The sequence below is a fragment of the Eucalyptus grandis genome, chromosome 10 (genome assembly GCF_016545825.1).
Source record: "Eucalyptus grandis isolate ANBG69807.140 chromosome 10, ASM1654582v1, whole genome shotgun sequence".
Classification (NCBI taxonomy): domain Eukaryota; kingdom Viridiplantae; phylum Streptophyta; class Magnoliopsida; order Myrtales; family Myrtaceae; genus Eucalyptus; species Eucalyptus grandis.
Window position 1 is genome coordinate 28,899,913 of NC_052621.1, and position 27,711 is coordinate 28,927,623.

At 39.5% G+C, this 27,711-nt stretch overlaps 3 protein-coding genes across 3 annotated transcripts; all 3 read left to right on the forward strand.

The window, feature by feature from the left end:
- The first annotated feature begins 2,307 nt into the window (after window positions 1-2,307).
- LOC104422653 lies at window positions 2,308-7,504 on the forward strand. The gene is given in 10 exon segments (XM_010035039.3): window positions 2,308-2,661; window positions 2,664-3,290; window positions 4,032-4,087; window positions 4,175-4,257; window positions 4,447-4,525; window positions 4,779-4,889; window positions 5,153-5,262; window positions 6,496-6,579; window positions 6,708-6,745; window positions 7,194-7,504. Coding segments are annotated over 10 exon segments (1,593 nt in total). The 5' UTR covers window positions 2,308-2,327; the 3' UTR covers window positions 7,265-7,504.
- A 1,400-nt stretch (window positions 7,505-8,904) lies between these two features.
- LOC104422654 (SAGA-associated factor 29 homolog A) lies at window positions 8,905-14,863 on the forward strand. The gene is made up of 9 exons (XM_010035040.3): window positions 8,905-9,451; window positions 10,543-10,636; window positions 10,800-10,876; window positions 11,809-11,918; window positions 12,040-12,128; window positions 13,461-13,514; window positions 13,789-13,939; window positions 14,046-14,059; window positions 14,518-14,863. Exons 1-9 carry the CDS (start codon window positions 9,334-9,336, stop codon window positions 14,618-14,620), a joined length of 810 nt encoding a protein of 269 aa, XP_010033342.1. The 5' UTR covers window positions 8,905-9,333; the 3' UTR covers window positions 14,621-14,863.
- Window positions 14,864-22,412: 7,549 nt separating this feature from the next.
- Window positions 22,413-27,471, forward strand: LOC104422655 (E3 ubiquitin-protein ligase RGLG2). The gene is made up of 12 exons (XM_010035041.3): window positions 22,413-22,635; window positions 23,358-23,605; window positions 24,056-24,140; window positions 24,235-24,375; window positions 24,463-24,576; window positions 24,770-24,867; window positions 25,411-25,490; window positions 25,575-25,680; window positions 25,786-25,913; window positions 26,014-26,227; window positions 26,843-26,899; window positions 27,043-27,471. Exons 2-12 carry the CDS (start codon window positions 23,369-23,371, stop codon window positions 27,121-27,123), a joined length of 1,341 nt encoding a protein of 446 aa, XP_010033343.2. The 5' UTR covers window positions 22,413-22,635; window positions 23,358-23,368; the 3' UTR covers window positions 27,124-27,471.
- Window positions 27,472-27,711: the final 240 nt, after the last annotated feature.

Consider the following 27,711-nt stretch of genomic DNA (forward strand, 5'->3'; position numbering starts at 1 on the left):
GATGGTGCTACCTCGAGTTATAATCATATGGACGGGAGTTAAAAGCACAACGGCTCTCTTAGCCAATGATAAATACAACAAAACAATTATTTGCTTTTTCTTTTCACATTGTGTTTATGACCTATGTGTAGGGATAAGCAATTCTACTATCGGTCTAGGTTCTACTTGAAACTTCGAACTTATTTGTGAGAATTGGTTTAAAAATTTTGGAATTTGGAACTTACAATGCCTACTTTAAAACATAGAACCTAGCCTACCACCAATATTAGGGTCAACTCTTGGGTTTATTCATGTTCCACTTATATTATGAATTTAATGATTACAATGAACATTGTGTTTAGTAACCATTGTTTGTTGCTATGAAACATTAACAAATTAAAAATCTTGGTCATGCATATCATTAAAATGAAAGCTCAAATTAGTTGTTTCAAACTACACAGCCATCATCAAATGCCGTGAAATATCATTGAATTGTGCGAAGATATATAATAAGAAAAATACAAAGACTTGCTTCGGGTTCTAAGTTTCAAGTACCCGAAACCTAAAAATTGTCCACTAGAACCATTTTTCAATTATTGGTACTTGAAACCTACTCTACACACTTTATAATCTCTCCAGTTTTCGATTCCATCACGGAATCATGCTTATCCTTATCCTCATCTATGTGTATTTAAATACCTTTTTTTGGGTCAAAATTTATAAATGCCTTTGTTTACTTTGTTTTTTATGGTTTAGTAATATGGATGGAGAAAGTACACGTGCCTTCGGTCAAGTTATATCACAATGGATATCGAGAGTACCATATGAAGAGAATAACAGAATCTCCCATTTTTATAGTGATTTGTAGTTGTGCAAAGCATGATATCTTTTAACTAGGGGTACAAGGGTGACACGTCAATTGAAAAATATCACGCAAAGCACATGTCAACATACTAGGAACTCTCGCGTATTCCACCCTCTCGCCTTAGGCACGAGAGATTATTATATTTGCTTACCCCACAATAGCTACTTCCTAAAAAGTGAAAGTGAGTTTACCTTTCCTCAAAGGATTCCTTCGCTCGTAGGTATAAAAAATTTCTTTTCACTTAGGAGAGAATACCCTCGAAAGACATGACCTTGTAAGGACTATTGAGAATATCGTGTGAAAAGAATAGCTAAATTTCCCATTTTCATGGTGATTCATAGCATCGTTTTCTGCAAAAATGAAAGCACCTTTTATTTCCATGTGAGGGGAAAATGGATGAAATCGAATATTTCCCTCATACTCGGTCCACATTTTACTCAAAGCGAAAAAGGCCAAAAAAGAGGAAGAAAAGTTAGAATTAACATATTACTTAGGCCATAAATTATCAAAGTGAACTCCAATCGCCCTATATGACATGACAAATGTTGACACTAACATTTTTAAATAAATTTTATTTTTTTCTTTACCTTTTTTATTTTTGCTCATGATTAGTGATGACTGGCCTTGCTTGGGTGAGGATGAGGGTGAGCGTTGATAAGGGACGCTTGGGGAGGCCAATCCTCACATAGGCTAGGGTGGCCTTGTCGACACTCACCCTCACCCAAGCAAGGCCTAATGAAGCCCACCTCGCTCGTAGTGACGAGGCCAACCCCCGTTGACCATTGCCTTTGTCGGCCACTAGCAAAAAGAGAAGGGAAAGAAACAGAGAAAAGTAAAAAAAGAAAATAATTAAAAAGTCATGAAAAAAAGTTCGTGTTAGTATTGTCCATATCATATAAGACCTCCAATGTCCAGTTAGTAATTTCCAACTTGAATTGATTGACTGGATTTAATTGATAAAACGTGAAAAGATTTATAATCGAATTAATCAAATCGAAAGATTCATGAGTAAATTTATATAAATACAATAAGCTCGAGACTTTTTCAGTACTTTCCTCGGCATTTCTTCATTAAAGTCGACAGGAATTGCACGACAGGGAATGCACGTGGAGGGTGGTTTGTTGTTTATGATGAAGATCCGAATAATGTGGAGTCCCGCGGGGGGGGGGGGGAAGGAGGGGCCTTCGGCTCCATCGGCCCATTCCCGCGACCTGGCAGCGCAGCCACGTGTCCCCTCCGCTCGCCCCGACGACGTTTCGAACGCTCGCGAGACTTTTCTCTCCTCTCGAGCCGCCGCGGGACCCCCCGTGCCGTCGCACACGGTCCGCCCGAAGTGCATCTGGGCCTGGACGTGGGCCGAGGGAGCTTGCTGGGGGGCCCAAGATCTCCAGCTCCGTCCGGCCCAAGGCCCATCAGAAGTCTCGTCGACTGGTTCCGCCATGCTTTTGAGCGGTCCTCCCGCTCTGCTCGCGGCTGCTCAGCCATGCCGATGGCGATGGCGAAATCGCTCTCCCTCGCCCCCAAATCCCTCCTCTTCCTCCGCCCCTTCGTGTCTCCTGCCGTCCTCGCTCTCTCGTCGTCCTCGTTTCCCCCCGCGCCGCCGCGTTTCTTCTCCACCACCTCCACCCCCTACCCTCTCCAGTACGACCTCATCGTCAACCGCCCGACCCAGTCCTCGCTCGCCAGGACCCGCCCCCGTCTCGGCGGCGGTGGCGGCGGCGAGAGCGCCCCCGACCCCGACCCCGACCCCGACCCGGACGCCTCCGAGAGGCCGGACGTGGAGCTCGGGTTCGACGACTGGGCGGACCGGAAGCTCTCGCGGGGGCGGATCCGGGGATGGACAAGTCGAAGAGGAAGTACTACAGCAAGAGGATGAAGAGGATGTACGGGTCCGATTCCGAGGACGAGAGGAGGCGGAGTGAGGCGGAGGGCGGGTTCGTGGAGTTGAGGCCCGAGGTGGTGGAGTTCCATAGGTTGCACAAGAGGGAGGAGGAGCTGTACTTCTACGATGCGTTCGCTTACCCGTGGGAGAAGGACAAGCATTACAAGATGGTGTATCAGCTGGAGAAGAAGTATTTCCCCGAGCATTGCCTCGATAAGGCGTTCCTCGAGCCTGGAGAGAGTGGTGGGACGAAGGGAAATGCGGGCGCGAAGGGGAAGAAGGATAAGGGGAGAGTGAACGAGGGCAAGGAAAAGATGGAGGATAAGAAATTGGTGTTCTTTGAGAAGGAGGAGAAGAAGGATGGTGATGACTTGACGAGGGAGGAGGGGAAGAAGGATGTGATGGAGAAGAAGGTGGAGGAGTTCTTCAAGTGTTTGAAGAAAGTTCCCAGTGAAAAAAATGCGGTGACTGAGGGCGAGCCCTATGTTTTGACTCGAAGTACTGAACTTCCTCCGAGATGGGATGGGCCTCATGGGACGGTGGTTTTGATAAACAAACCCAAAGGTGGGTCTTTAACTGAATAACTGAACTTTTTTTTTTCCCTAAAAAACTGATTAACTAAGTTGATTGTCTAGAAGTGTGGGTGAAAGCTTTGCCCGTACTGTTTTAGAGACTAACTTGAAATGGCAACCCAAATGAGATTTTGGTTTAACTATCGTGGGAGCGACAACTGATGGGTGCACATTTAGTATCTGGTGATTGCTGAACTCTGAAGTGGCCTACTTTATGTTGTGCACCGGTCTGATGTAGCAGCAAGCATCCTCTTGTGTTTATGTGCAAAGTAAAAGTGGATGAGGTGTCAATCGAGTCCTTTAGCCATTCTCGAAAGATTCTCAGTTGGCTGTGCCCATGAAATAGCGTGTGAAAATAGCGGGTAGAGATATATAAAGTTCAAGATGCTGAATTGACTGACTGTGGGCCTGTGGCCTCTCTTCTTAGAGAATGAAGGGCCTTTCTTCGATGTTGGGTTATATTTCATTCCGTTTATTTGGATGAGCAATTCCCGTAGCTCCTAGACTGTATATGCTGCTGAAGAAGTATTCTAACTAAATAATTAGCTCTGTGAGAGGATTTTTCTGGATTCATTTGGTTATATACTACGCTTGTTGCACATTGTTTTTGTTGTCGTTCCTGTGCATCTTGGAATTTACTAAGTATCTTGAGTCATTTCCACATTAAGTGCAAGACGCTAGCCCTTCAGTTCCTAGAAATATTCAATCTTTTGATTTTTCATTTGCAATATAGGTTGGACTTCATTCACAGTTTGTGGAAAGCTTCGACGCTTGGTCAAAGTAAAAAAGGTGCCTGCTTGTTACTGATGCTCCATCTAGGTGCTTCCTGGAAAAGTAGCTAACTTTTCCTTCTCTACTCTTCTATTTCTGTTATAGGTTGGGCATGCTGGTACTCTTGATCCTATGGCAACTGGATTGTTAATTGTATGCGTGGGTAAAGCTACCAAGCTAGTGGAGACGTAAGATTTGAACCTTCTTCTGATTGGCTTTCTTAGAGAAAAGTTCATTCTAGCTTCATGAATTTTATCACTCTGCTCTAGATTTTTATGGTCTTTCAGTTGATTGTATATATGATTGTAAGTGAATCTTTTCATGGTAAATTGCAATGATAAAACTTGGTTAGAACTTTATGAACGTGGTTGTTGCAGATATCAGGGTATGGTAAAGGGTTATAGCGGGGTTTTCCGTTTAGGAGAGGCCACATCAACTTTGGACGCTGATTCGCCAGTATGAATATTCTCTCTAACAAGACCTGTCCCTTTAATGTTTATGTACCATACTCATGTTTAAGAGTACCCAAATAAGTGCCTCTAAAGAGTTCAGTAATTTTTTGTTTTATCTTACTTCGTTGCTACTTAGTGGGGGTGTGTGAGAATGTGGGGAAAAGGCTCTTTGATGACCATGCCATCCTTTTGCCCTCATCCTTTTTTGGGGTTGATGGTATGCAACTAACACTGAAGTTGGTCACCTCCTTTCTTAGATCATCCAGCGTGAACCTTGGGAGCACATCAAAGATGAAGATATAAAGAGAACTGCGGCATCCTTTCTTGGAGAGATCTGGCAAGTCCCGCCAATGTTTTCAGCCATAAAAGTAAGTGAACGATTAACTTTCTTCTCTTTGGCTCTAGTAGAGGGTAAATGGTGCTTTTGTTTAAACATGCATTTAGTATCGTTTGTTTATATTCATCAATATCTAGAAATCTTGTGGTGCAGTCTTTGATAAAAAAATAGTACCCTAATGCGGGTGCTTGTGGTCATTGACAGTATAACTAATATTCAGTCGATATATTTCTCTGCATTATATTATGCACTGGCATGTTGCTGAAGTTATTTTACTGTTTTTGTTTTGTATAGGTTGGTGGAGAAAAAATGTATGATAAAGCCAGAAGAGGAGAAACTGTCGAACTTTCACCCAGAAGGATTTCGATACTCAAATTTGACATTGAACGCAGCCTGGAGGACAGGTTTTGCTCTTTCTTTATTAATCTTTTGAAGCAATTCCTCCTATGGAAGGACCGCGGGCTAACCCATGAAGCTCCCTAAATGCTTTCCTTCAATGAACAGAGGCTAATGAAGTGACTTTGTGTAGCCAAAGAAGTGCTTATCAGTAGGAAATGGATATATAGAACTTTTGGCATAAATAGACTGATTGACTTGTCTCTTGCCTTACTTTCTGACTTATTCTCTTGAAAATTCGAGCGCACTTTGCATATGTTTTGCTTGTGTGCATTTAGCATCTTGATGTCCACAAACAACAATTAACACTAATCAAGAAAGCTAGAAATCATGCTAATTTTGTGTCTCTCGTGTAAATTTTTTGTTTGGTCAGTCTGGTGTGTGAATTAAACGAGCTTTTTTTGAGATGGCAAATGAGGGCATTTTTACAATGTTATCCTGAAAGGAAGAAGTGCTTGGAATTTCATGCTCTTCTAGAGTGGCAGAAGTAGTTAAGGAAGGCTGGAAGCTCATTCCTTGTTAAGCTTAAATATTACTGAAGATGAACAATCTGATTGTACATTCTAAGATTGATGTTCACAAATGAGTTGAACAATTACTCTCAACACCTAGACATCTCTGATTGAAACTATATCTGCTACCTTGGCTTCTTCTTTCTCTCACTGAAGGATGTCTTTCTCTGATGTGACGCCAAAGTGGCTTGAAACTACTTTTGTGGAATGGGAGTCATAGTGCTCAAGTATGATGATTTTCATCACCGTTTCTTTCATGAGATCTATTTTCTTATTGATTCTAGTATTCCAGAGAGTTTTTCTGTAAAGCATTTCAAATTATTAATTCCCAGGGAAATGCTAGCTGAATAATTATGACTGTCTATGGTTTTAAGTTGGGATAAATGCAGAGACAAGAATCAAGGTTATGGCTGTCGGTTGACTGAGGACTTAAAGTTTTAGAAAAACCACAATCAGGTCTCAAGTTCACCGTTCATGGAAATCAGACATCAGAGATGACATGTGACTGTTGACCAAATATTGAACGCGGGAGCCACATGGGATTTCCGATACCTTAATTCCATTGAGAGCGAGCTTGAAATGTGATTTTGGTGTTTTAAGAACCTTAAGTCCTCAATTGACCAAAATAAAGTTTGAAGTCCTCAATTGACAACATTAGTCCCTTTTATGTATATATCCCGTTTCGCATTATGTAATGAGGCCTTCTTTTTCCTATTTCTTCCTTTGCAGACAAAATTTGATATTCAGGGTAATGTGTTCAAAAGGGACATACATCCGTTCTCTGTGTGCTGATTTTGGGAAGACCCTCAGCAGGTATTTACCAGGTTTCTAATCTCTATGATCCTTTGATGAATCACGGTTGAAAATGGAATTCATTGCGCCATTCCTTTGTTAACAACAGTGTCTGAAATGTTTACTGCTTTACTATCTTGAAATTGCAGCTGCGCTCATTTGACTGCTTTAAGGAGAGACTCCATAGGTGAAGTCCCTTCTGTGCTATTTTTTGAGTCTTGCATTAATCCATGTTAAAATCTTTTCTGCAAGTTATCTGGGGGTTGAGCATGAGGCGGTATGATATCGCATGACTGTCTTACTAGCAACCTTTTGGTGGGTATTTCTTTCTTCACTTTGGATTATAGGGCATGGGGGAGGGTCATGCCGCAGTCTGCCACAACTAGTGCTGTTGTGCTCATTTATTTTTCTTGTCATTAGAATTCATCAGTAGATTAATCACCCTTTCCTTTCTTATACATGGAAATACACTCACAAAGAAAAATGCGCATTGCAATTATAAACCTGCTCCTTCTAAATGCCCAATGTAGAGTAGCAATGCTACGAAAAATCCACCTTGTTACAGCATACTATTGACTTTATTGATGACAAGAGAAACAACGTGTTAAGGTGAATCTTGTTCTTCTCTTTCCCAGGGCAATATTCTGCTGATGATGCTTGGGACTTCAAGGATTTAGAAGAAGCTATAACCAAGGGATACTTTTAGATTCTTTAATTTCCCTCCATAGAAGATACAATCATCAAGATATCTCCAGCAAATGAGGAGAGCTTGTGTATTGCCTTGTTCTTTCAGTCACCATATCTATGTGTGTGCAGTTTCATAGAGGAGGTTTTTTTCTTTTTGCCAGTATAGAGGAGATTGTAGTCCATTTATTAACGTTTTACAATGACAGGCATAATAATCTTTTTTTATTTTATGGAAATCCCTTTTCGTCTGTTTTTTCCCTGACTGGAAGAAGTTATTCCTGTCCTAACAATCAAAAGTACTGTTGTCTGGGAGTTGCTTGGTCTGATGGAACTTCATATATTAATGATTTTTTTCATTTGTATTGACTCATCCCACTTTTAGTGCACATCCTGTTTTTGATGAAAAGATATTAGACAGCTTTTTTTCATTGACTGAACATTTTGAATAAGCTCTTTTCTTTCCTATGAACGAGGTATTCGTCATTTTTTGGGCATCCGATTGATCTTTTTTGGTTCCACTATATTGATATTAGTGATCATTAGAGACACACGGATCTGTCCTCCGGACGGTATATCAAGAAAATGTGCAAGTTTAGTGATTCAAACTTTAACGTTAGGTGAAGAGAACAAACACGCTTATTATTTGCACGTTTCATATAAATTTCTCATTATCATAATTTAGACTCTCTGTTTATTCTTGCTTATCCTGTCAACTCTCGAATAAATTCCTCGTTGAGAAACGAATGTAGAAATAGACATAACTCTCAAAACGAGAGGAATTAATTAGAAACGTGAGTGCTCCATCGAAGAGATTTTTTATCCTTTCCTATTTTAGGAAGAAGAGGGCGATTCGAACAAAATTGATGAAAGGGAAGGGATTCAAGTGAAAGGTAAGGAAAAGACGAGAGTAATTCTAGCTTTCAAGAGAATAAAACTTCTCTTCTGGATGGGAATAAGGGTGAAGAAAATTCAAAGAAGATCAGTTATTCATTCATTTAGAGCAAACATGATCACGTTATTTTTATTTAATAAAATAAAAATCTGAATTTTTGAAGAAAATTGAACTTATCAAAAATTCAAATTCAAAAAATACAAAAAGGAATAAATTGATAAAAAGATTAATAAAAACAGAAGAAAAAAAAAAACTGTGGTTTTTACGTGCCAATACAAGTGCAAATCACATCAATTGAAAGCCATAAAGTTGTTATGTCGGTTTCCGAAATTCTGTTTTTGCTAAAAATAGCAGTTCCGTTGATGAACGATCACTTCCAAAATCCACGCCTCGACAGGTGGCCAAGAAGAAATCCAAGCCGTCTAACGGCCGCGAGATCCCGACCCCACATCCGCTCTCCCCGACACGTGGCGAAGATCGACAGCCCGCGCTCCGCATCGCGTCGGCCCACATCATCATGACACGCGCGATGATCGATGACGATGATGGACGGTCACCATCATAGCAAACACAAGTCAGTCGCCGCACCGGAACGGAGACCCCACCCTAGGGCCCCACGCTCCCCAATCCGACGGCCGCGGTTCGCCCGGGCACAGGCCCGTTGCTTATTTGGGCCGTATTAGGAAATGGGCCTGAAAAGGCCCATGAACTCTGACCCCTAGAAAATACCTTTCAATCCGCGGATTTTTTTCCTGTCTTTTTTCTTTTTTTAATTTTCTTTTCATCCTTTTTCTGTTCATCTTCTTGAAACGCCAAAACAACGGGCTCGATCTTATTCTCAGCTTGCACCGAAGAAGAAGAAGAAAAATTCGGGATTTTTTTCTACTTTTTGTTTGGGAAAAAAAAGGCCATTATTATTATTTTATTTTTTTTGGTAATAATTTTTGCCTTCTCCTCCGTTAAGCCGATGACAATGTCGCAGAGTCCGACGCGATCGAACTGAAACCGAAGGATTTCGGAAGCGAAATTCCTGCTGCTGATGATTGAGTAATTAATATCGCGATCCTGTCGCGCCCGCCTCTCTTCTTTTTAAAAAAAAATCTTTTGGGTGTTTCTGGTTTGTCCTTTTTTTTTTTTTGTTTCCCTCGTTGGTTTTGGTGTCTGGGTCGAGCGGTCAACGACAAAAAAAGGAAACGATGTCGTCGCCGGGAATGGCCGGGATACTGGAGAGCTCGAAGGAGCTCGATCGGTTGAAGAAGGAGCAGGAGGAGGTGCTCGGGGAGATCAACAAGCTGCACAAGAAGCTTCAAGCTAGTAAGTTCTTCGGGGGAAAGAAAGGAAAATTTGAAAAAAATGGGGTTGCCATTTGTTCATGTTTTCTTTCTTTTTTTTGATTGTTTATGTTTATGGTGTCTTTCCCGCTTGATTCGTGTTGATCCTGGATCGAATCGGGTGTCGAAGTTAGTACCTTTTTGAGCTGCTGCTGGATGGGTTTGTTTGCCATTGTTCGAATAGTGAACTACCGTAAATTTCTTTTGCATTTAATTTCTTTGCAAGTATTCTATTTTATTTTTTTGATGGGTGATGGAAGTGAGCTGGTGCTGAATTGAATGGATTTGACTGATCACTCGTCGGAAAGTAGGCAGAGGGTCAGGAAGTAACGAGAGAGCATGGAAGTTGAGAATGTGTGGGCCGATGCCGCTTGCGGATGCTGAAATTGGGATTAAGTTGCTTTGCGAACCCTATCTAACTTCCCCGAGTTTGGGCGGATTGAAAAAGGGAACTTTTTTAATGGTGGTAGAGATGGAAGCCTTGCCGTGTTGTAAGTGATTGAGTACAATTAATTGTTGGTGTGGCTTGAGGGATTGTCGATGAATGATCACTAAATCTGGCCATCCAGTAGTCTCTGAAGGTGGGAGTTGAGGTTGTTTTTGAGGATAGTTTCATTCGGTCAGGAAGAAGTGACATAGCGAGCTGAAATGATCCCAAGAAAATCTAGCTGAGTCTGGCCAAGATGTTGAGGAAATACCGACTTGGTTAAAGTTGGTCCTATACTTGTGCCCAAGCCAATGACATCCTATGGGGTCAATTTTTTGTTTAATCTACTATAGTCTCATAATGTAGGATCTAAAACAGTTAGTAACCTTATAACCTAAAGCATAACTTTTTGAACAGTCATTACAAGTTGGTATTTAGAGGTAGAATTGAAATGGCAAAAGCTTTGCTGCATAATTTATTTAAATTTGACTAAGTTAGGTCCTTCCAGGATGATCAGATAGGCGAGAAAGTAGAAACTGTTAAGATCAAATGCCTCTTGTGGCAACATGGTGTTTTCATTCCTTTGTCACCCTTTTTGAAGTACTTTCTTTCAATGACATGACTTTATCTTCTGCATGGTGATACAGACCCCGAAATGGTTGAGAAGCTTGGTGATAACTCTCTGTCAAGGTTGAAGGGATTCTATACTCGTGCTAAAGAGCTTTCAGAAAATGAAGTGATGTATGGTTCTCTCTTGGTTGATTCTATCATGATGAGTTTCTTCAAGCCACATCTTATAACATGTTTACATGCACAATGGCACTTAACCAGTTTACATGACATGGAAATTTTCATCAGATCAATGAGATCATTTCATTTCCTCATTATTATATGATGGCTGCAGGGTTTCTAACATGTTGCTGAGTCAACTGGATGATTTGCTCCCATCTGGACCTCCTGGGCAACCACGAAGGAAAATAGGTTTTTGTTATCTAAAAAGTTGCATTCTTTACTTAGGGAAAACTGCTTTTTAAAATACTTGCGGTTATGCTTCTTAACTTACACATAGAATTTGTTTCTATTTCACCAAAAAGTTGATGTGGTAGATTAGCTTATTGGTACATCTCCTGCCGAGTTAATGACTTATCCATCCAAATTCAACCATTTAAAATTTCTCAAGTGAATTTCTACGGTTTGGAAGCAATGCTTAGGACAAGAATGTGAGTTAGATACCTGCATTTAACTCGTCCAGACTGTTTCATCCCCATCTTGTTTTTATATGTATAAATCTTTCTAACTTAATCAGTCTCTCCTGTCCACCATTCACCACGGTGAGGACTTTGATGCTAGTTGGATGAGGAGAGATCTGGATATGAAATACAGAAAATATATCTTTAACCGACCTTCTTGAATTTGACATATGTATGGTAGAGAACATTAGCCAGGAAGGTTCTTACCCCTAGCGAAGCCTGGTTTGGATCACTGATTCTATTTATGGAACTTTTGCAATCTGGAACCGAAGGGAATCAACTCGACTTTCACTTATGTTCTAACTACATAGTCAATACTTTATATTCTATGGCAGGCTAGTTCTCCTACTTTGAGGCCGAGTATCCAAAGTAGTTACTATTTAGGGTCTTATTGCCTCAGAACTAGCAGCTATTAGTAAGAACTACACATGAAATCTGTGAGATGTGCTGGCTTAAAGTTCACAACTTGTCTGAAGATAATCATTGCTCACCACTCGAAGTTGCTACTTGCTGTAGATATGTCAAATAGCTGTGCTTGTGACTGAGGAACAAGCCAATGAGCAAGATGCATTGCCACAAACTCTTTATTGATTAAATTGACAGCTAGGGAAATCTTTTTGTTTCGACTTCTTATTGACGCAGTTAGCTGTCTACAACTTGCAGATAGTAATGATCAGAAGCGAAAACGGATGAAGAATGATTCAGAAGTCTCTAGGATGTCTTCTTCCATGAGAAACCAACTTGAGGTTTTTTCTAATTTGAAAGGTCAACAGGTGGGTATCATTTTCTAATTCTCGTTCCTTTAAATGGCATGAGCTCGCTGTCTTGTCTTTGCAGATTTTTCATTTGGGGTGTTTAAATCTACTGCTGTGATTGATAATTTGTCATGAATAGGTGGCGGCTAGGGTTTTGGTCCAAGAAGATGCTGATAAGGATGAGTGGTTAATTGTGAAGGTGACAAACTTTGACCGAGAGACAAAAGAGTAAGTTTATGATCAAGAGCAAGTTATTCATTTTGGTATTGTATTCTGTCCTGTGTTTTATCCTCATAATTAATCTTTTAACATTCAAGTACATTGCTTGTTCAAGGTTGTCAACCTGCAGATACTCATTGATTTGAAAGAAATTTATCATGAGAGAACAGACTGTGGTTCATCTCTTTTCCTTATGTGTGTTATTTAATGTGAAGTTAATTGTTCAGTGTTTGTCTACGCAATGTTTGAGTGAAAATAGCATATGAACCTCAATTTGGTTATATTCCTTTCCTTGAGCTAGTAGTCCATGCTCCTCGAAGCAATTTTCTTTTTATCATCTGCCAGAGAGATTTTCCTTGTCTCTGAGCCACGATAGTAGCACGAGAAAATATTTTCTTACATACTCCTCATGGTTAATTAAATATGTCAAGCCTCTTAGTTTGATCAATGTCAGCTTGGTGGATGGAAAAAGTGCCTTCCTGATTCTGTTATTATGCGTCTTTCATTAGCTTTTAACAATATTAGTTAAACCCTCAAGTGATAGTGACACGATGAATCTTGATATTCACTGCTGAACCATAGTTTCTCTTCAAGTGACAGGTGCACCATTCACATACTTGTGCATATGATAGTGATACAATAAGATATTAGGCGTGCATCTAAATTTTCTCAATGTTCACGGCCTGAACCATACTTTCCCTCAGATGACAGGTGCACCATTCACATACGTGTGCATTTGGTTTTCTACTCTATGCTGCATACTTGCTTTTTCCATCTTGAGACGGTCATAGAGGAACACCTTTTAAATGTACTAACTATGTGGACATAATCATATTTATTTATGCTCGAGTTTCATCCTAGATATCCTTATTCTATCAGTTTTCCTAAACTGATTCTCATCAGTTATCAGACTTCAATAAAGTTTACTCAATGCGTTCACCTGCAGCAACTTGGCATATTAATGCAACTTTTTGAGGAGAATCAAGTAGTCTCAATAAAAACGGTTATTTTAGTTGATATGGTGAAGGGGAGCCTGCAGTTCCTTCTTCTCAAGCTACTATCAACCTGCTGGCCTGGAGTGAGCTAGAGTGTTTGTCTCCTGAGGGTATAAATAAGCTGCATTTCAGGGTCCCCTTTTAGATAAATTTAGCCATTTTGGCTTGTGTTCAAACTGATAATTAACTGTTCCAGAAAAGCTTGCTCTGTTTAAATTTCAGATGACATGTTTCGCTCGTCAATAGATAGTGGTGTACAGTGGAATACCATCTGCAATATTTAATTAAATAATGTCAATGTTCTATTTCCTTCTAATTTTCCCTAACTCTTAATTTATCTGTACAGGTTTGAAGTATTAGATGAGGAGCCAGGTGATGACGAAGAAAGTGGAGGTCAAAGGTAGTATTTTTAAGGACATTGCTATAAGTAATATTATGGTAATAGGCAATTTTTTCTAAATTACCCGACTTTACCTTTTAAACTGTGCTGTTTTTTTTTTTTCTTTTAACTGTCTAGGTTTGATGTTAATACTTGATAGTTAGGTTAGTGAAGGCATTAACTTAATTTGATGGGCTAAGAAGGGCTTATTTGCTTATGTTATGTTCAAGTACTTTCTGGAGTTAGAATTTTACCTTGAGAATTGTTTCTTATGATTTGTCAATGTCAATTACAGAAAATACAAGGTCCCTGTGTCTCATGTTATTCCTTTCCCCAAGCAAAATGATCCCTCTAGTGCTCAAGATTTCCCCCCAAGAAGTCATGTTTTGGCTGTTTATCCTGGGACGACTGCACTATATAAAGCAACAGTCGTGAACTCCAGAAAGGTGACTTTCTTTTCATTGGTTTGGTTGCACTTGTTTATGGAGTTTAGGCTGGGTACTAATTTTGTCGTCCATGTTGCTGGTGCTTTGCTCTTCTTCAAACATCCAGAGGAAGACAGATGAGTAAGTAACTTCTTCCTATGTTTTATCCTGGTGGGAAATTCAAGTTATTGATATGAATTTGGCCAGAACTGCGTAAATCGAAGTATTATGTTGATTCAGTTTAATATTCCTTCCCCCATCCATCCCCAGTTTTCTGTGATATGGAGTTGTAGATAAGCATGCACTCCCTAAAATGCGGGGACTCCTGCTAATTGATTTACGACCGGTCTCCTAGGCAAGAATATAAGATGAGCTGGTGATTTAAGGAAACTGTTTGTTTATCTTTTTCCCATAAATTTATTAATTTCTCTTGTATAAAGCGAATTGCAAGTATCTGGTATCACTATCATTTCTGAATTCTCTGAGCACCAAATATAGCATGGCGTAAGTTTGAGGAACGTTGCCCCATTCACCCTAGGGAAATTTCAATCCTCACATCTAATACATCCTTTTTATGCTTTTCTTTTTTGGTTGATCAGCTACTTGTTAGAGTTTGATGATGACGAAGAAGATGGGACCATGCCTCAAAGGAACGTACCCTTCTACAACGTGGTTCCGCTTCCCGAAGGACATCGGCAGTGAGTGCTCATGAAAAAGCTGTATCATATTCTTAAGATAGTGTGTAGCCTCATGTGAATAACCTAGAATAGGGTAGTTTCCACTCTGCTTCTGTTTGAGAACCCTTTGAAATGTAAGTGTCGCGTATACTCTTGTGCTATGTAGTGATTTGGATAGCGCTACTTGATGAGCAGAATGGGTAGGAAAGATGGCGCTGCAGCGCTCACTTGTCTTAATCACACAATAATAAAGTAGCCACTTCCCACATCCCCGAGTCGAATTCGTCGAGTTATAGAGTGTTTAAAGGATGGTCAGAGGAAAACAAAACTGTTCGAGCCGTATTCTTGTATTGCGTGAAGAATCCCACAGCAGCTCGATGTTTACTCTTAAACTCTGCCTGTCGAGTGTGTGACGAGGTGCGAATGCAGATGGATCAGGAATAATCATCTCATTATGTGGAGAGTCTGTCATCTGTCTGTACTTTGATTAGTCGAAAGCTTTTCAGGGGATCTCCAAGGCACTCTTGAGGATGAGAGTTTTGCTTCTTTAGTGATGCAAAAGATGTTCTGGGTCAGATTCATATATTGTGGCCCACGAGTGAAGGAATGGATAAAGAAAGGTAGCGCTACTCGCTCATCCTAATCACGCAGTAATGAGGCAGCCGCTTCGTGGAGGTATTATTCCTCGAGCAATGCTTCTCACGTTCCCTACCAATTCGTTAAGAGGGCCTAAAGGATGCACGGAAGGAAACAAACTGTTCAGGGTCCACTTTCACTGTGGCTAGGTTTTAAGGTTTCTGCAAAATCCTGAGAGCATCCGATTTCTTAGAACCAGTTTGATGGTTTGCAATGTGGAAGTGTAAAGTTGTCTGATTGTGCGTCGAGTTTGAATAGGTCATGCCGGGTTCGTGCTATTCAAATCGTCATCTTGCATTAAGTAAACAATTCATTGGAGGCACCTCGGTGTTGACTCTAAATCTTCCAATCGATTCTACGACAGAGGTGTGAAACCCATATTGTTCACTATCTAATCGATCATCCTCATGTGGATAACCTGCCATTGCTTCTATTACTTTAATCAGACGGAAAGCAGCGATGCGTTAACTTGGGATGGTAAACTTTGACTTGCGCAATGAAAACCCTTTTGTTTATACCTCGTATTTCTGCAGTTGAACGGCAAGTAGCCTACTTTCCCAGCTACATCGCCCCGTGATCGGTGAGTCAATCACGTGAACTTTAATTCCGGAGAAATTAAGTCTAAATGAACAACTTGATTTGCTTCCCTTGATTAGTTGACAGACGGCTTTGTGCATGTTCTGCGAAGGATGATGGAACTCGTGAACATTTTTAAAAGCTTGACCGATTCGAATCATGCCATATGGGCTGTCTAGGCGAAGGACTACTCCGCGAAGCAAGGACATGTACATACACAAACTTCGTGATGCTTTTTTTGTCGCAATGTCTCGACCCTTGAGTCAAAATGGTATCCGGAGAATTTGGCCTTAGTTCCTTAAAGAAATCACTCGTTTAAGGTTAAACCACAATTCTACCCCAACTTTTTCTTTATCAAAAACTCAAATTTTCACTCGTCTCAAATTTGGTTGTGTATTCAAAAGTCACTACCGATTCCTTTGAAATTATTGACATCGGGGCCAATTAAGGGTCTATCATTGGAACCCACGTCTCCATCAACTCCTTTATGTTCGAATGTATCATTAGCAACCTCTTGATGTTGATAACTTTGAAGAAATCGAGAGTTTCTTTAGGGAAATAGCCAAGGAGAAATCATTTAAAAAACACAAACGAGAGAGAGAGAAGAAACTCCTTAAAATGATTGAGTGAGACGTGAAGAGAAAGCATGAATCAGTAATCTCAAGAAATAATGCTGGTTTTCTAATCATTCAGATGGATCCTTGCGTCTCTCTTTCAAGCTCTTTGCTTGTGGCGTACGAATTTAGAAGAATTGGACAACGACAACAACCTATTTCACGAGAAAGCAACATGTGACTCGGAGTGAAGGGACAGAGATCCGACCGGAATTTGCAATTTTTATAAGGTCTAATCACGAGGGCCTGCCTTGTCACAAATCGGTGGATCTATCGATTGCCTAATTTCGGTGGCCCTTTGTTTTTCATTTAGACGGGCGGCCAGCGTCGGCGGCTCCTTTTGAAATTGTCGTGAGAATTTACATCCACATCGGAACGTCCGGATTTGAATGGTCTCTACTGACCTGAGCAAGATTCGCATCCTTCAGCCGGCACTCGAATTGAATCAGGCCCGCCCCCGATGGATTTAGAATTTTTTTTTTTTTTTTATTTTCTGAATTTGAGAGAAAGCGGGAGTTTCGAATTTGTGAGGTGGAGGTTTCAAATCACGCAGAAGTGGACCTTATCTAGATCGATCGACCACCACGATTCTGATCCACCGGCAGCTATTTATGCATGACGAATGGATTCTTTGCCACGGGCAATCCACGCGCTCGTTCGATGGTAGGTCGCTATCAAGTCTTGAGTCCAATCTTGCATCTCTAATTGATGGAGACTAAGATGTTTATAGCTACGCCAATGGTGCATGAACGAGACTTTTCTTCTACAATAGAAAATTTTGAGAACTATTTTAACAAGATATTTTCGTGGGATATTCCCTATCCTCGTATAGTTACATGGGTTTGGTTATGCGGTATCAATCTGTTCTTTATCTTTACATTACAATCCAATGAGAAACATACTATCCTAATTATGATTAAGAGGCTTGGGATGGATCCCTTCTTCCTACCTTAATACTAAGCGATCGGATTCAATAGAAGCTTAATTCGACCCATTCATGCTTTCAAAGTGCAAATCAATGCTATTTCACCACCCCTTCGGGTAGGGGTTAGCATGGACTGAATTTGGTCAGTCCAACCCTAATCTAGGGATTAACTCACATCACATAGCCATGGTCCTTCATTTTTTTTTAGACCTGTTAAACTTGGGACTAAGGACCAGACCAACGTATAGATCCGATTTAGTTCCAAGGTCAACTCAGACAAACTGATTATTTTGTGTTTCATTTTTTGCATTGAAATGACAAACATACATTTTCAATTTACATGTCTATTAACAATGCGATATCGAACAATTAAATATCAACATTGATACATATTAATTATGAATCTTAGATAAGGTAACAACATAAATCTGCATTTATGATTGTTGAGTTGCATTCTTGAGGGCTAGCCAAGAGAGGCGAGCGATTCTATAAGCTAAGCTGCACTTGTGAGGTGAGCGGCAAGCAACGTGAGGGTTTTTAGTTTTTTGGGTTGGATTTGGAATGGATGTTTATTTTCTAATTTATACGGCAAAATTGCATTAAAAATAACAGAGGCAAAGACATAAGGCTTTAGAGTAAATAATATATATATATATATATATATATATATATATATATATCACGTAAATTATATATAATATCCATAGGATTGGACAAATTCTAAAGTCGTAGGATTGATGATCAATTTGCATGGTACATGATCCATCAATTTTAGTATCAAGGATCAGTCCAAGACCAGATGGGTTGGGTTGGATCGGTTTGGGATTGACTTAGGACTAATGCTCACCCCATGCATGTTCGCTGGTATTTGGAGACCTTTCTATGTTGGCCAATCCTTCGAAACGTCATCCTCCGACGCTTTAAAACTTTCGGAACTAATTAATCGGCTAGTAACTCGATTGGAGACGCCATTAAAGGGGGTACAACTAAGTACCAAATTCTATGATCACTTTCGTGGGGCACGTAAGACGTTCCCTTACAACTATAAACAAGCTCTACGAGAATTCCCAGCCACATGAACGAGCGACGACGTCTGACTTTCGACTTCTCTTGAGCCACATCTTTTCCAGAGGTGTGCCAAATCACGAGGATTATCCACTTGATATGAACTCACGTTCTCTCGTTTGATTAGTAAAGTGCCAAGAGTCACTTTCAATTTATCTCGTTATAATTAGCAAAGTGTAAGAAGAGTCACTCTCGATTAATCTCTCGGTTAATATAATCTAAGCGAGAAAAAAAAACACGAGAAAAAAAAAGTATATGTCCCTGACTTGACTTGAGTTGTAGCTCGTCGAAGTTGTACTCTCGACAGAAACTACGATTGGTCGGTTACCGTGAATTCAAAATAATATTCACAGGTGGATAATTAACCAGGTTAGGGAGAAATATTTGCTTTGACTAGAATCATAGATATCCAAGCAGTTATCAAATTATAAATGGAAAAAAGAGGTATAGAGAAATAGACAAAATATTATATGTTTTTACAAATTATAAGAATCAAGTCCATCTCAATTATTAAATATGCAAGCGTTATGACGTGACTTGCATAATTGACGGTCGATATGGGATTCATCCATTCGTAAACTATCCAATAATTTGTGAGGGAATTGCATAAATTAGTCAATACTTTTATGGGTGGGACTAAAAATGTTTTTTTATTGTGAAAGATATATGTATATAAATACAGACTTCCGCGCAAGTCTTTGAATATGTGTCTCCTTTTCTTTTTCTTTTTCTTTTTTGCCTGTTTTGCTGAACAGTCCTTTCGACGTGTTGCAGAAAAGGACACATATAACGAGCAAAAGGGATGTTGACACGTAAAAAGAAGGAAATACTGAAGTCAGGGGATAATTAAAAAGAAATAAGAAAAAAAAAATGACGAGGACTCAGGTAAAAAGCCTAATCCGTTGCATCAGATATACTACGCAATGACGACGCATGAAAACGTTAATTCGACTAATTTTTTTCAATATTCAAAATGCACAAATTTACAAGTTCGTTATAAACTTAGGGTGCGAATGGTAACGCTTTTTGATTGGGAAATAATTTTTTTTTTCAGAAATAGTTATTTTATATTTCTATTCCGTTGAATAATTTCTGAGTAACATAAGGTGTTTGGTAACTACACAAAATTTCAAAATTTATACTTCAAAAATAGAAAAATAATAAAAATACAATTGGTAACTACAAGGTTTCTTTTTTATATTTATTTATTTTTTATTTTTGCTCACGGATCGCTGACCGCCAACCGGTGGTGGCGGACGACGATCAACGGTTCGGCGGCAGTTCGGCGGCGACGACGGTCCGATAGCGACGAGCCGATGGCGATCCAGTGGCCGATGGTCTAGCGACAACGGCGGCAGTTCGGAAGGCGGACCAATGGTTGGAGGTGGCCGTGGCAAAAGAAAGGAACAAAAGAAAAATAGAAAAGAAAATAAGCTAAATTGTTCCCGAGAACAAAAAACAACTTTTTTTTGTTTGTTTCAAATCTATTCCCGAGCTAACTTTCTATTCCTGGGAATAGAAATCTGGAGGAACAAAAACGTTCTCATACGGAGCTTTATAGAGAGATGCTCCTAGTCTTTTATATATATTAAAACTATGATGGGGGTGGAAATGAAATGAAGGACGGCGAAAATTCAAAATTTTATAGATACGATGGATCTTAACAATGCGCTGGCTCCAGTCGATAAGATTTTGAATTTTTTTTTTCGTTCGAAAGTCTTGACTCGTTAGTCGTGATAGGCTAGCTCGATTGGGCTTGCGAAATAAATAAAGTTGACCCACTTTTATTGATTAATTTATCTATTGACATGGACGGTGAGCGGGGGTACAAAGTCATTATTTTCTTCAAAGCGCCATGATGCACGTTCCCCCAACAGGGCATAGTGGACAACTACCAACGTCCCTTATAAAATTGCACCAACATTACAGATCATTTAATAAGCCAACCCACCAACAACAAGTAATTATACTATACGCACCAGCGTAAAAACCTTTCTACACGAAAATGTTAGTTTTAAAAAAAAAAAAAAGTATGTGTCTGCCACCGTGCAAAGTAAAAGTTTATAATAACGAAATTTAAGAGTGCAAATTTTTTTAGGAAAGATGAATGATATAGTAAATATCTCCGAAAATAAATAATCGCCTCATACAATTAATGACTAGAAAATATCTTCATTATCTATAAATATATTTAGCCGTGAAGTGTTATTATTAATGAAAACATTTTTCTTTTAAAGTGATATAAACAATTATTTTTTAGAAAATACTTTTTAAATCTTATATTTTTATCGAAACAAACGCATCCTACTTAAGGTACATTTAGGGTCCAATTGATAGTTATTTTATTCCCAATCTCAACCATGGTTGATAATAAGCTAGATGGGGCTCGATAACCTTGCTGGAGCCTTGCTATGCCTGGGCAAGGTCAAGCTCGCCTTGCCATTGTGAGGTTGGCCTCGCCATGACTAGATGACGCCGATCTCATGGGTCGAGCAAGGGGGAGCCTCGTTGGTGGTCGAGTGAGGTCAATCCTCACTCGCCTTGGTAGGCCAAGGTTGTTGACCTTAGTCAAGGCCGATGAGCAGCTAGAGGAAAAAGAAAAAAATAAGAAAAATAATAAGAAAAAATGTTTCATTATGTAATTGTTCTTAAGACGTATTTGGTTAAAACCTGAAAATGTTTCGAAAAATATTTTTCGGTGTTCCGTAAGAAAAATATTTTCTAAGACTTCACCACTTAGGCATGCATCACTCGCTAACCTATAAATCCATCAAATATAAACTTGATTTTAAATCTAGGCAAACTTATCTCATATCTTTGTTCCGTCATTGTCGCCAAATGCTCATCTACTCTAAAAAAATGTTCATGCAGATTTTAAAAAGAAGCACAAGAGAAAATAAGCAAAGCATGTATAGCACTCATGAGAATCTTTCAGCTGAGTGACTTGTTCTCCCCATGCGTTTTTCGTATTCTAATAAATAAAAGAAAAAAGAAGCAAATCATATAAAGCTATTTGTTTGGACAATGTACAACTGCATGGTAAAGTAAATAAATAAAATGATAAGCAAAAGTGCAAAGTGCAAGCTTAAGATCGACAAGTTTGGGATTCGCTTGGCAATGGCCAATGACTAGTCAAGAAAAAGAAGATGAGAAACAAAGAAAAGAAAAAGGAAAGAAAAGGAAAAAAAAAGAAAAGAAATAGAAAAGAAAAAGGAAATTAAAAATAATTCGAATTAAAAAAATAAAAAGAAGAAAAAGAAAGAGGAGGAGGAAGTGACGATTTGTAGACTTGTGAGATAAGAGAGATTAAGTGAGGAAAACATTTTCCTCTAATTTAGAAGGTTTTTTTCTTTTCATGAAAAACATTTTCCTTGAGAAATTCATTTTTCGTAAAACAAATGTCGAAAAATTTGGAAAATGCTTTCTTGGAAATTATTTTCGCAAAACGAACGGAAAAAAAAAATAACTTTTTTTTTTTTTTTACTTATTGATTATGCCTAAATCTATTCCCAAGAACAAATTTGTTCTTAGAAATAAAAATGTCACCAAGTAGATTTTTATTTTTTCCGAAAAACAAAAGAATAAAAATAGGCACGGTTTGATTTATATTGTAGAATATAAATGATGTAAAAATAAACAGATGAAAAATAATTTTCAGCATTTATAAAAATATTTAAGCATAAATTACTATCAGTTGGAAATAATAATCGGAAGAGAGAATTGAGAGATTTTGGTATATCTCCATATATCTAAAAAGATACATGGAGAGTCTATTTATATGTTCAAATAGAGGAAACAAAAAGAAATTAAATCGGATATACATAATCAAAATAAATACACAAAATCAGGAAAAAGTATCCAAAATATCTTAAAATACGGCTAACATCCCTAATATTGCTAACACTATCGATAATATGATGTCTTTTATTAACTAATTTAGCCATCTCGAAACTTCCAAGAAAATGCCTCTTCCCCTTGACGAATCAGGCGTGGTCTTTTTTTGGATTAGAAAGCGGGTCACCTTTCTTCTGCACTCTTTTTTTAATTGCTTCCCAGTGGAAAGGATCGTTCCATCGTCGTTTCAAATAAATCCCGAGTCCGCCATGATCGAAGCTGTCATCCTTCACCTGCCGAGCCTAGCTTGATGGCGATCCGCAGCATCGGCGACGACGACGTCACAGAGACCATCTTCTTCTTCTTCTTCTTCTTCTTCTCCGATCGATGGTGGGTAATCCTTCCTGCGACACGAGCGCCGGTCAATGGGCTGCGCTCTCTCTCTGTTTTTCTCCGATTTACTAGCGGTTGTGTCGTCCGTTGCGTCCCTTTTTTCTTAAAGCTCGCACCTTTGAAGCCGGAAGGATCGTGGGTCGTTTCGATCTCGATGGGTTCCGTTCGTTTTCGGAGTCTTTTCTTTTTTTCTATGGGGTCGAGACCTAACGTTAGGCATGCGTTGTGGGCTGGTCCAGTCCGGTTGCCGTTGAAAAAACAAGAAACAATGATCGATTTATTTTTAATTTCTTTTATACATCTGTTCCGAGGAGTGAGAAACCAATTTGGTCTTCGCATGCCGCCGCTGTTGTTTTCTGAACGCATGTGGGTAATTACTGCACGGGAAGGCGGTCGTCAGAGAAGTAAGGAAGAAGATAGAACCATTCGTTGGTTGAAAGCAAAGAGTTGCAACGTTCACCCTTTCCGGCTGCGTCTTCTGACTTTCTTGCACGCTTTGAGGAGCTTTGGAGAAGTTTCTGGGAAGTTTTTTTTCCCTGAGAAAGAGGACCGATTCAGCTTGGAGCAGTTATAACTTTGTTGCTCGTTCTGTTTCTCTGGTCTTTTTTTATTCTGGGTAGTTCTAGAGTCTTAAAGGGTTGGTTCTTTTTTAGGCTTTTCTTATATTGAGGAGGAAGAAGGTGGTTTTGCGGACGGTGAATTGTTTGTGATTTTTGTAGATTTTTGAGTTATGGGGGCTAGAGGTTCGACTTCGAGAGACGCGAGTTTGAGGGAGAGTTCTTCATGGAATCAGCAGTACGGGTATTCGCAACCGCCATATGGTACAGATGTTCACGGCTATCCGCCTCCGCCAGCTCAGCCGGCCTATGTGCAAGAATATGCCGGCGGCGGCCCGGCTGGTGATAATAGAAGGAGGCTAGATAGAAGGTATTCAAGAATTGCGGATGACTACAATTCGTTGGATGAGGTGAAGTTTTCTTCGCAATTCAATCATATGAGTGTATTCAACTTTCTTCAGTTCACAGCTCTATATTCATGGAATAAGCCGGGACAAATTTTTGAACAAGACAGCAGTTTCATCCGATGCTGACTTCTGTCCAGCGTAATTTGAATATTTTTCTAAGATTTTCTTTTTCTCATAAACGTCTAGTGCTATTGGTTGCACAAAAGAATTGATCTTTGCTGGCTGGTCAGCTGGTTTATTTCGCTCATCTTCTCAAAGAGAAGAGGCTTTTCCTGTTTGTTGGCAGTGATTCAATTACATTATGGACATAGCCTGTTTGGAACGTGATTTCAATTTTCTCTAATTTGTGAATACATCGAAAATCCTCATAGTTATTTTTCCTTTCAATCTTGCTTTTCGATTTGACTTTTTTAGCTCTGATGAAATGTAATGTCAAATGTTAAACTTCTTCAGGTGACAGAGGCACTTGCACGGGCTGGCCTGGAGTCTTCCAATCTTATTGTTGGTATCGATTTCACCAAGAGCAATGAATGGACAGGTTGCACTTTACATCCGTCCCTGTACACATGATCATGCATTTGGCGGAATACTTCATATTGTTGCTAAACACCACAACGTGGTTTTGTGACCAGGGGCAAGATCATTCCACAGACGAAGTTTGCATCACATTGGAGATGGTCTTAATCCCTACGAACAAGCGATATCAATCATTGGCAAAACCTTGGCTGTTTTTGATGAGGATAACTTGATTCCATGTTATGGGTTTGGAGATGGTACACCGTCAATCATCTTTTGTTTACTCTCCTCAACATGCTTGTCTAAATTGTGAAAGATAATTAGTTCTTCTGTTATGTAATCAGCATCAACACATGACCAAGATGTATTCAGCTTCTACCCAGCTGACAGATTTTGCAATGGGTTTGAGGAAGTTCTGAGCCGGTACAGAGAAATTGTCCCCCATTTGAGGCTTGCAGGTAGGACTGACAGTTCTTGTCGCCTTGCGATATCTTCTTCCTTTCTCTGGCTCTTCACTTTATTCTGATGTTGCTGAGTATCCCCTGAATCTGTTGAACTTGAAGCCTGGACATATTTAAACACATGTGTACTGCCTCCTTATATTGCTCGATATGATTATACTGCTTACCTTTTCTCTTTCCTGTATGGTAGGGCCAACATCTTTTGCTCCTATCATTGAGATGGCAATGACGATTGTTGAGCAGAGTGCTGGACAATATCACGTTTTGGTGATAATTGCGGATGGACAGGTATACAGGCATCAATTTAGACCCCCAATGTTTTTTTATTCTGTATGCTCGTGTGCATTTGAGAGCTCTTTTTGTTATCTTCTTCTTAATAAGGAATGAAATAAAATCTTTCGAAGTTGAGAACCAATCTGCACCAGAGTTGTGGTTTAATGGAATCGTTCAACTAATCTATACCACATATTGTGTGAGGACCTTAGGGTTTTGATTCCTTGGCATCAAATAAGATGGAAACATTGATTTTAGCACTTAAAATTGTAGCAACTGAGCTGCCTTTTTATTTTTGTTCTCTGAAGTCACCTTGGTTTTAATTTAAACTTCCAGTCGTGATTCCCATCTTGAATTCATTTTGGAAGCATTATCTTACGAAAGGTCTTCTATATGATTTTTCCTTGTGTATTACGTGATCTCTCCCCCAACCCCCACCCCCTCCCCCCCCAAAAAAAAAAAAAAAGAAGATAAAAATAAAAATCTAATATGTGTGGATTGAGTCGCGTAGCCAAACTTTAGGACTTCTCTTCTCATGCAGATTTAGATTCTCTGCAGGTGACAAGAAGTGTTGATACCAACAGAGGCAGGCTAAGTCCCCAGGAGCAGAAGACTGTTGAAGCCATCGTTGAAGCAAGGTACATGTGGTAAACATGTTGCCTTGATTAAAAATATTTTCCTTTTTCCAGCCATATGTGATCTTGTATCCTCGTTTGTTGCAGCAAGTTTCCTCTCTCTATTATTTTAGTTGGGGTTGGAGATGGGCCTTGGGACATGATGCACGAATTTGATGACAATATTCCATCTCGAGCCTTTGATAACTTCCAGGCAAGTGATATGGAGCTTGACTGTATTATTTTCATATCCCTGGTCGGTATGTTAATAAAGGTAACTAATGGGGAATTTTCTGGATTTTTTTTTTTTTTGCTTTAGTTTGTCAATTTCACCGAAATAATGTCAAAGAACGTGGCACCCTCAAGGAAGGAAACTGAATTTGCTCTGGCGGCCTTGATGGAAATTCCTTCTCAGTACAAAGCAACCATTGAACTTAATATATTGGGGTAACAGTCAATTTGCTTTCTTATTTAGTATCCTTGAAATAGGAGTTTCCCCTAATTGATGTGATTTTCAACTCTTTTTTTCTTGGCAATGGATGAGCAGCGGTCGGAAAGGCAATGCTCCTCAGCGGGTTGCTCTCCCTCCACCACGCGGTGTCCCATCCTTCAGTAACCCAAAGAGTTCGCGTTCGATGAGTTTTGAACCAAGTGCCGAGCCTTATTATAAAAGTAAGGGACATGTTACTGAGCCTTATTTTGAAAGTAAGGGACATGTTACTGCTACTCCTCCAGCCACAACTTCTACTTATGATAACCAGGTATGAAAATATAAACTAAAATGTCTACAGCTATTAGATACCTTTTAGGTTAAATGTTAGTTTTAAAAGAAAGGCCTCTCGTGTGGAAAGAAATAAATGCTTGTGGCAACCTTGACCTTAACTTAGTATGAAATTAAATTTTGAAATTCTCATGGAGCTGCCAGTTCTGGATTTTTGAAGTTGATCTTAGCTTTTCTGATTGATTGTCCTAATTTAAGATGAGGGAAACAGGTGAATAGACCTGCAAAACTGAATTGCTGGTAGGATCAGCATTTGATTGTATGTTAAAGCATTTCTTCGAAACTTCTTCTGCAAGCGATATGATCATTTGTGCTTTTTTGTCTTTTGACATGAGATAATAAAGAGTGATCAGCGACTTAATTTTAATTATTTCTCCACTAAAAATCTCCAATCAGGGTGCTTACAGCTCTTGTATGGATGGATCTTTGGATGTGAAAACCTTTGCAAGCTTGATGCTATTAACTTGGCATTGATTTGTACATAACCTGGAGGCTTTTACGAGTCTTCTTGTGACGACTAGACATGCATCATTGTTCATCTCATTGTTCATCATTGCTCGAGATTAATCACTATTTTATATGGCATTGCGCGCAGATTTGCCCCATTTGCCTCAGCAACCCAAAAGACATGGCTTTCGCTTGTGGTCACCAGGTGGGTTAATTTTGACCTGTTTTACTTATTCCTCTCGAGTTCTCTTCCCCTGTGTTTTGGGTTCTGGGGCTGGGTGTGTATTGGTTGTGTTGTGGAAAAGGTTTCATTTTTGATAACCTTGGCCGTTCTTTATGTTGCGACAGACGTGCTGCGAGTGTGGAGAAGACCTGCAGTTGTGCCCCATCTGCCGAAGCCCTATCCAAACGAGAATAAAGCTCTACTAGGCACTGGATTCGCTTTTGTGTGGATTGTCTCCCGTCAGCCAGAATTCATCTTTCATTTGTTGATTTAAATGTTAGCTTCGCTTTGTTTCGTATGTCATGCTTACTTAAAAGGGAAGGAATGAAGTCAGCACAAGATGTTAATATCTTTAGGTTATTTGTTGCTGTGTATATTGCTGTAATGTAAATTCTATTGGTTTCTTTTTTGTATTTTTTTATCGCGATTATTTGCAAATGGCCGAGGGCGAAGAGATTGTTGATGGGAGAAAGATGTTTACGAACTTTTTTAAAGTGGGTTGTTACATGTTTTTCTGGCACATACGAAAATGCCACTGAATAATTTTGAGCGCAGTGATATGCACGTTTTGTTTGGTGTTTCAATCCTTCTTTGCCAGAGTCAGATGTTGCCTTTCGTCCTCGTGTTGTGATAGCTCTGGACAGAGGGAAACGCCGGCAATCTAGGGTTTTATCGCGTGATTGGTGGGTTTGTTTGGGATGATCTGATCCATTTGGTTGTATCAGTCAGCAAGGTTTTTCTGTGTTTCAGTTCAACCAAAGTTACTTTGCAAATGGTTTGGTCAGCCCGCTAGT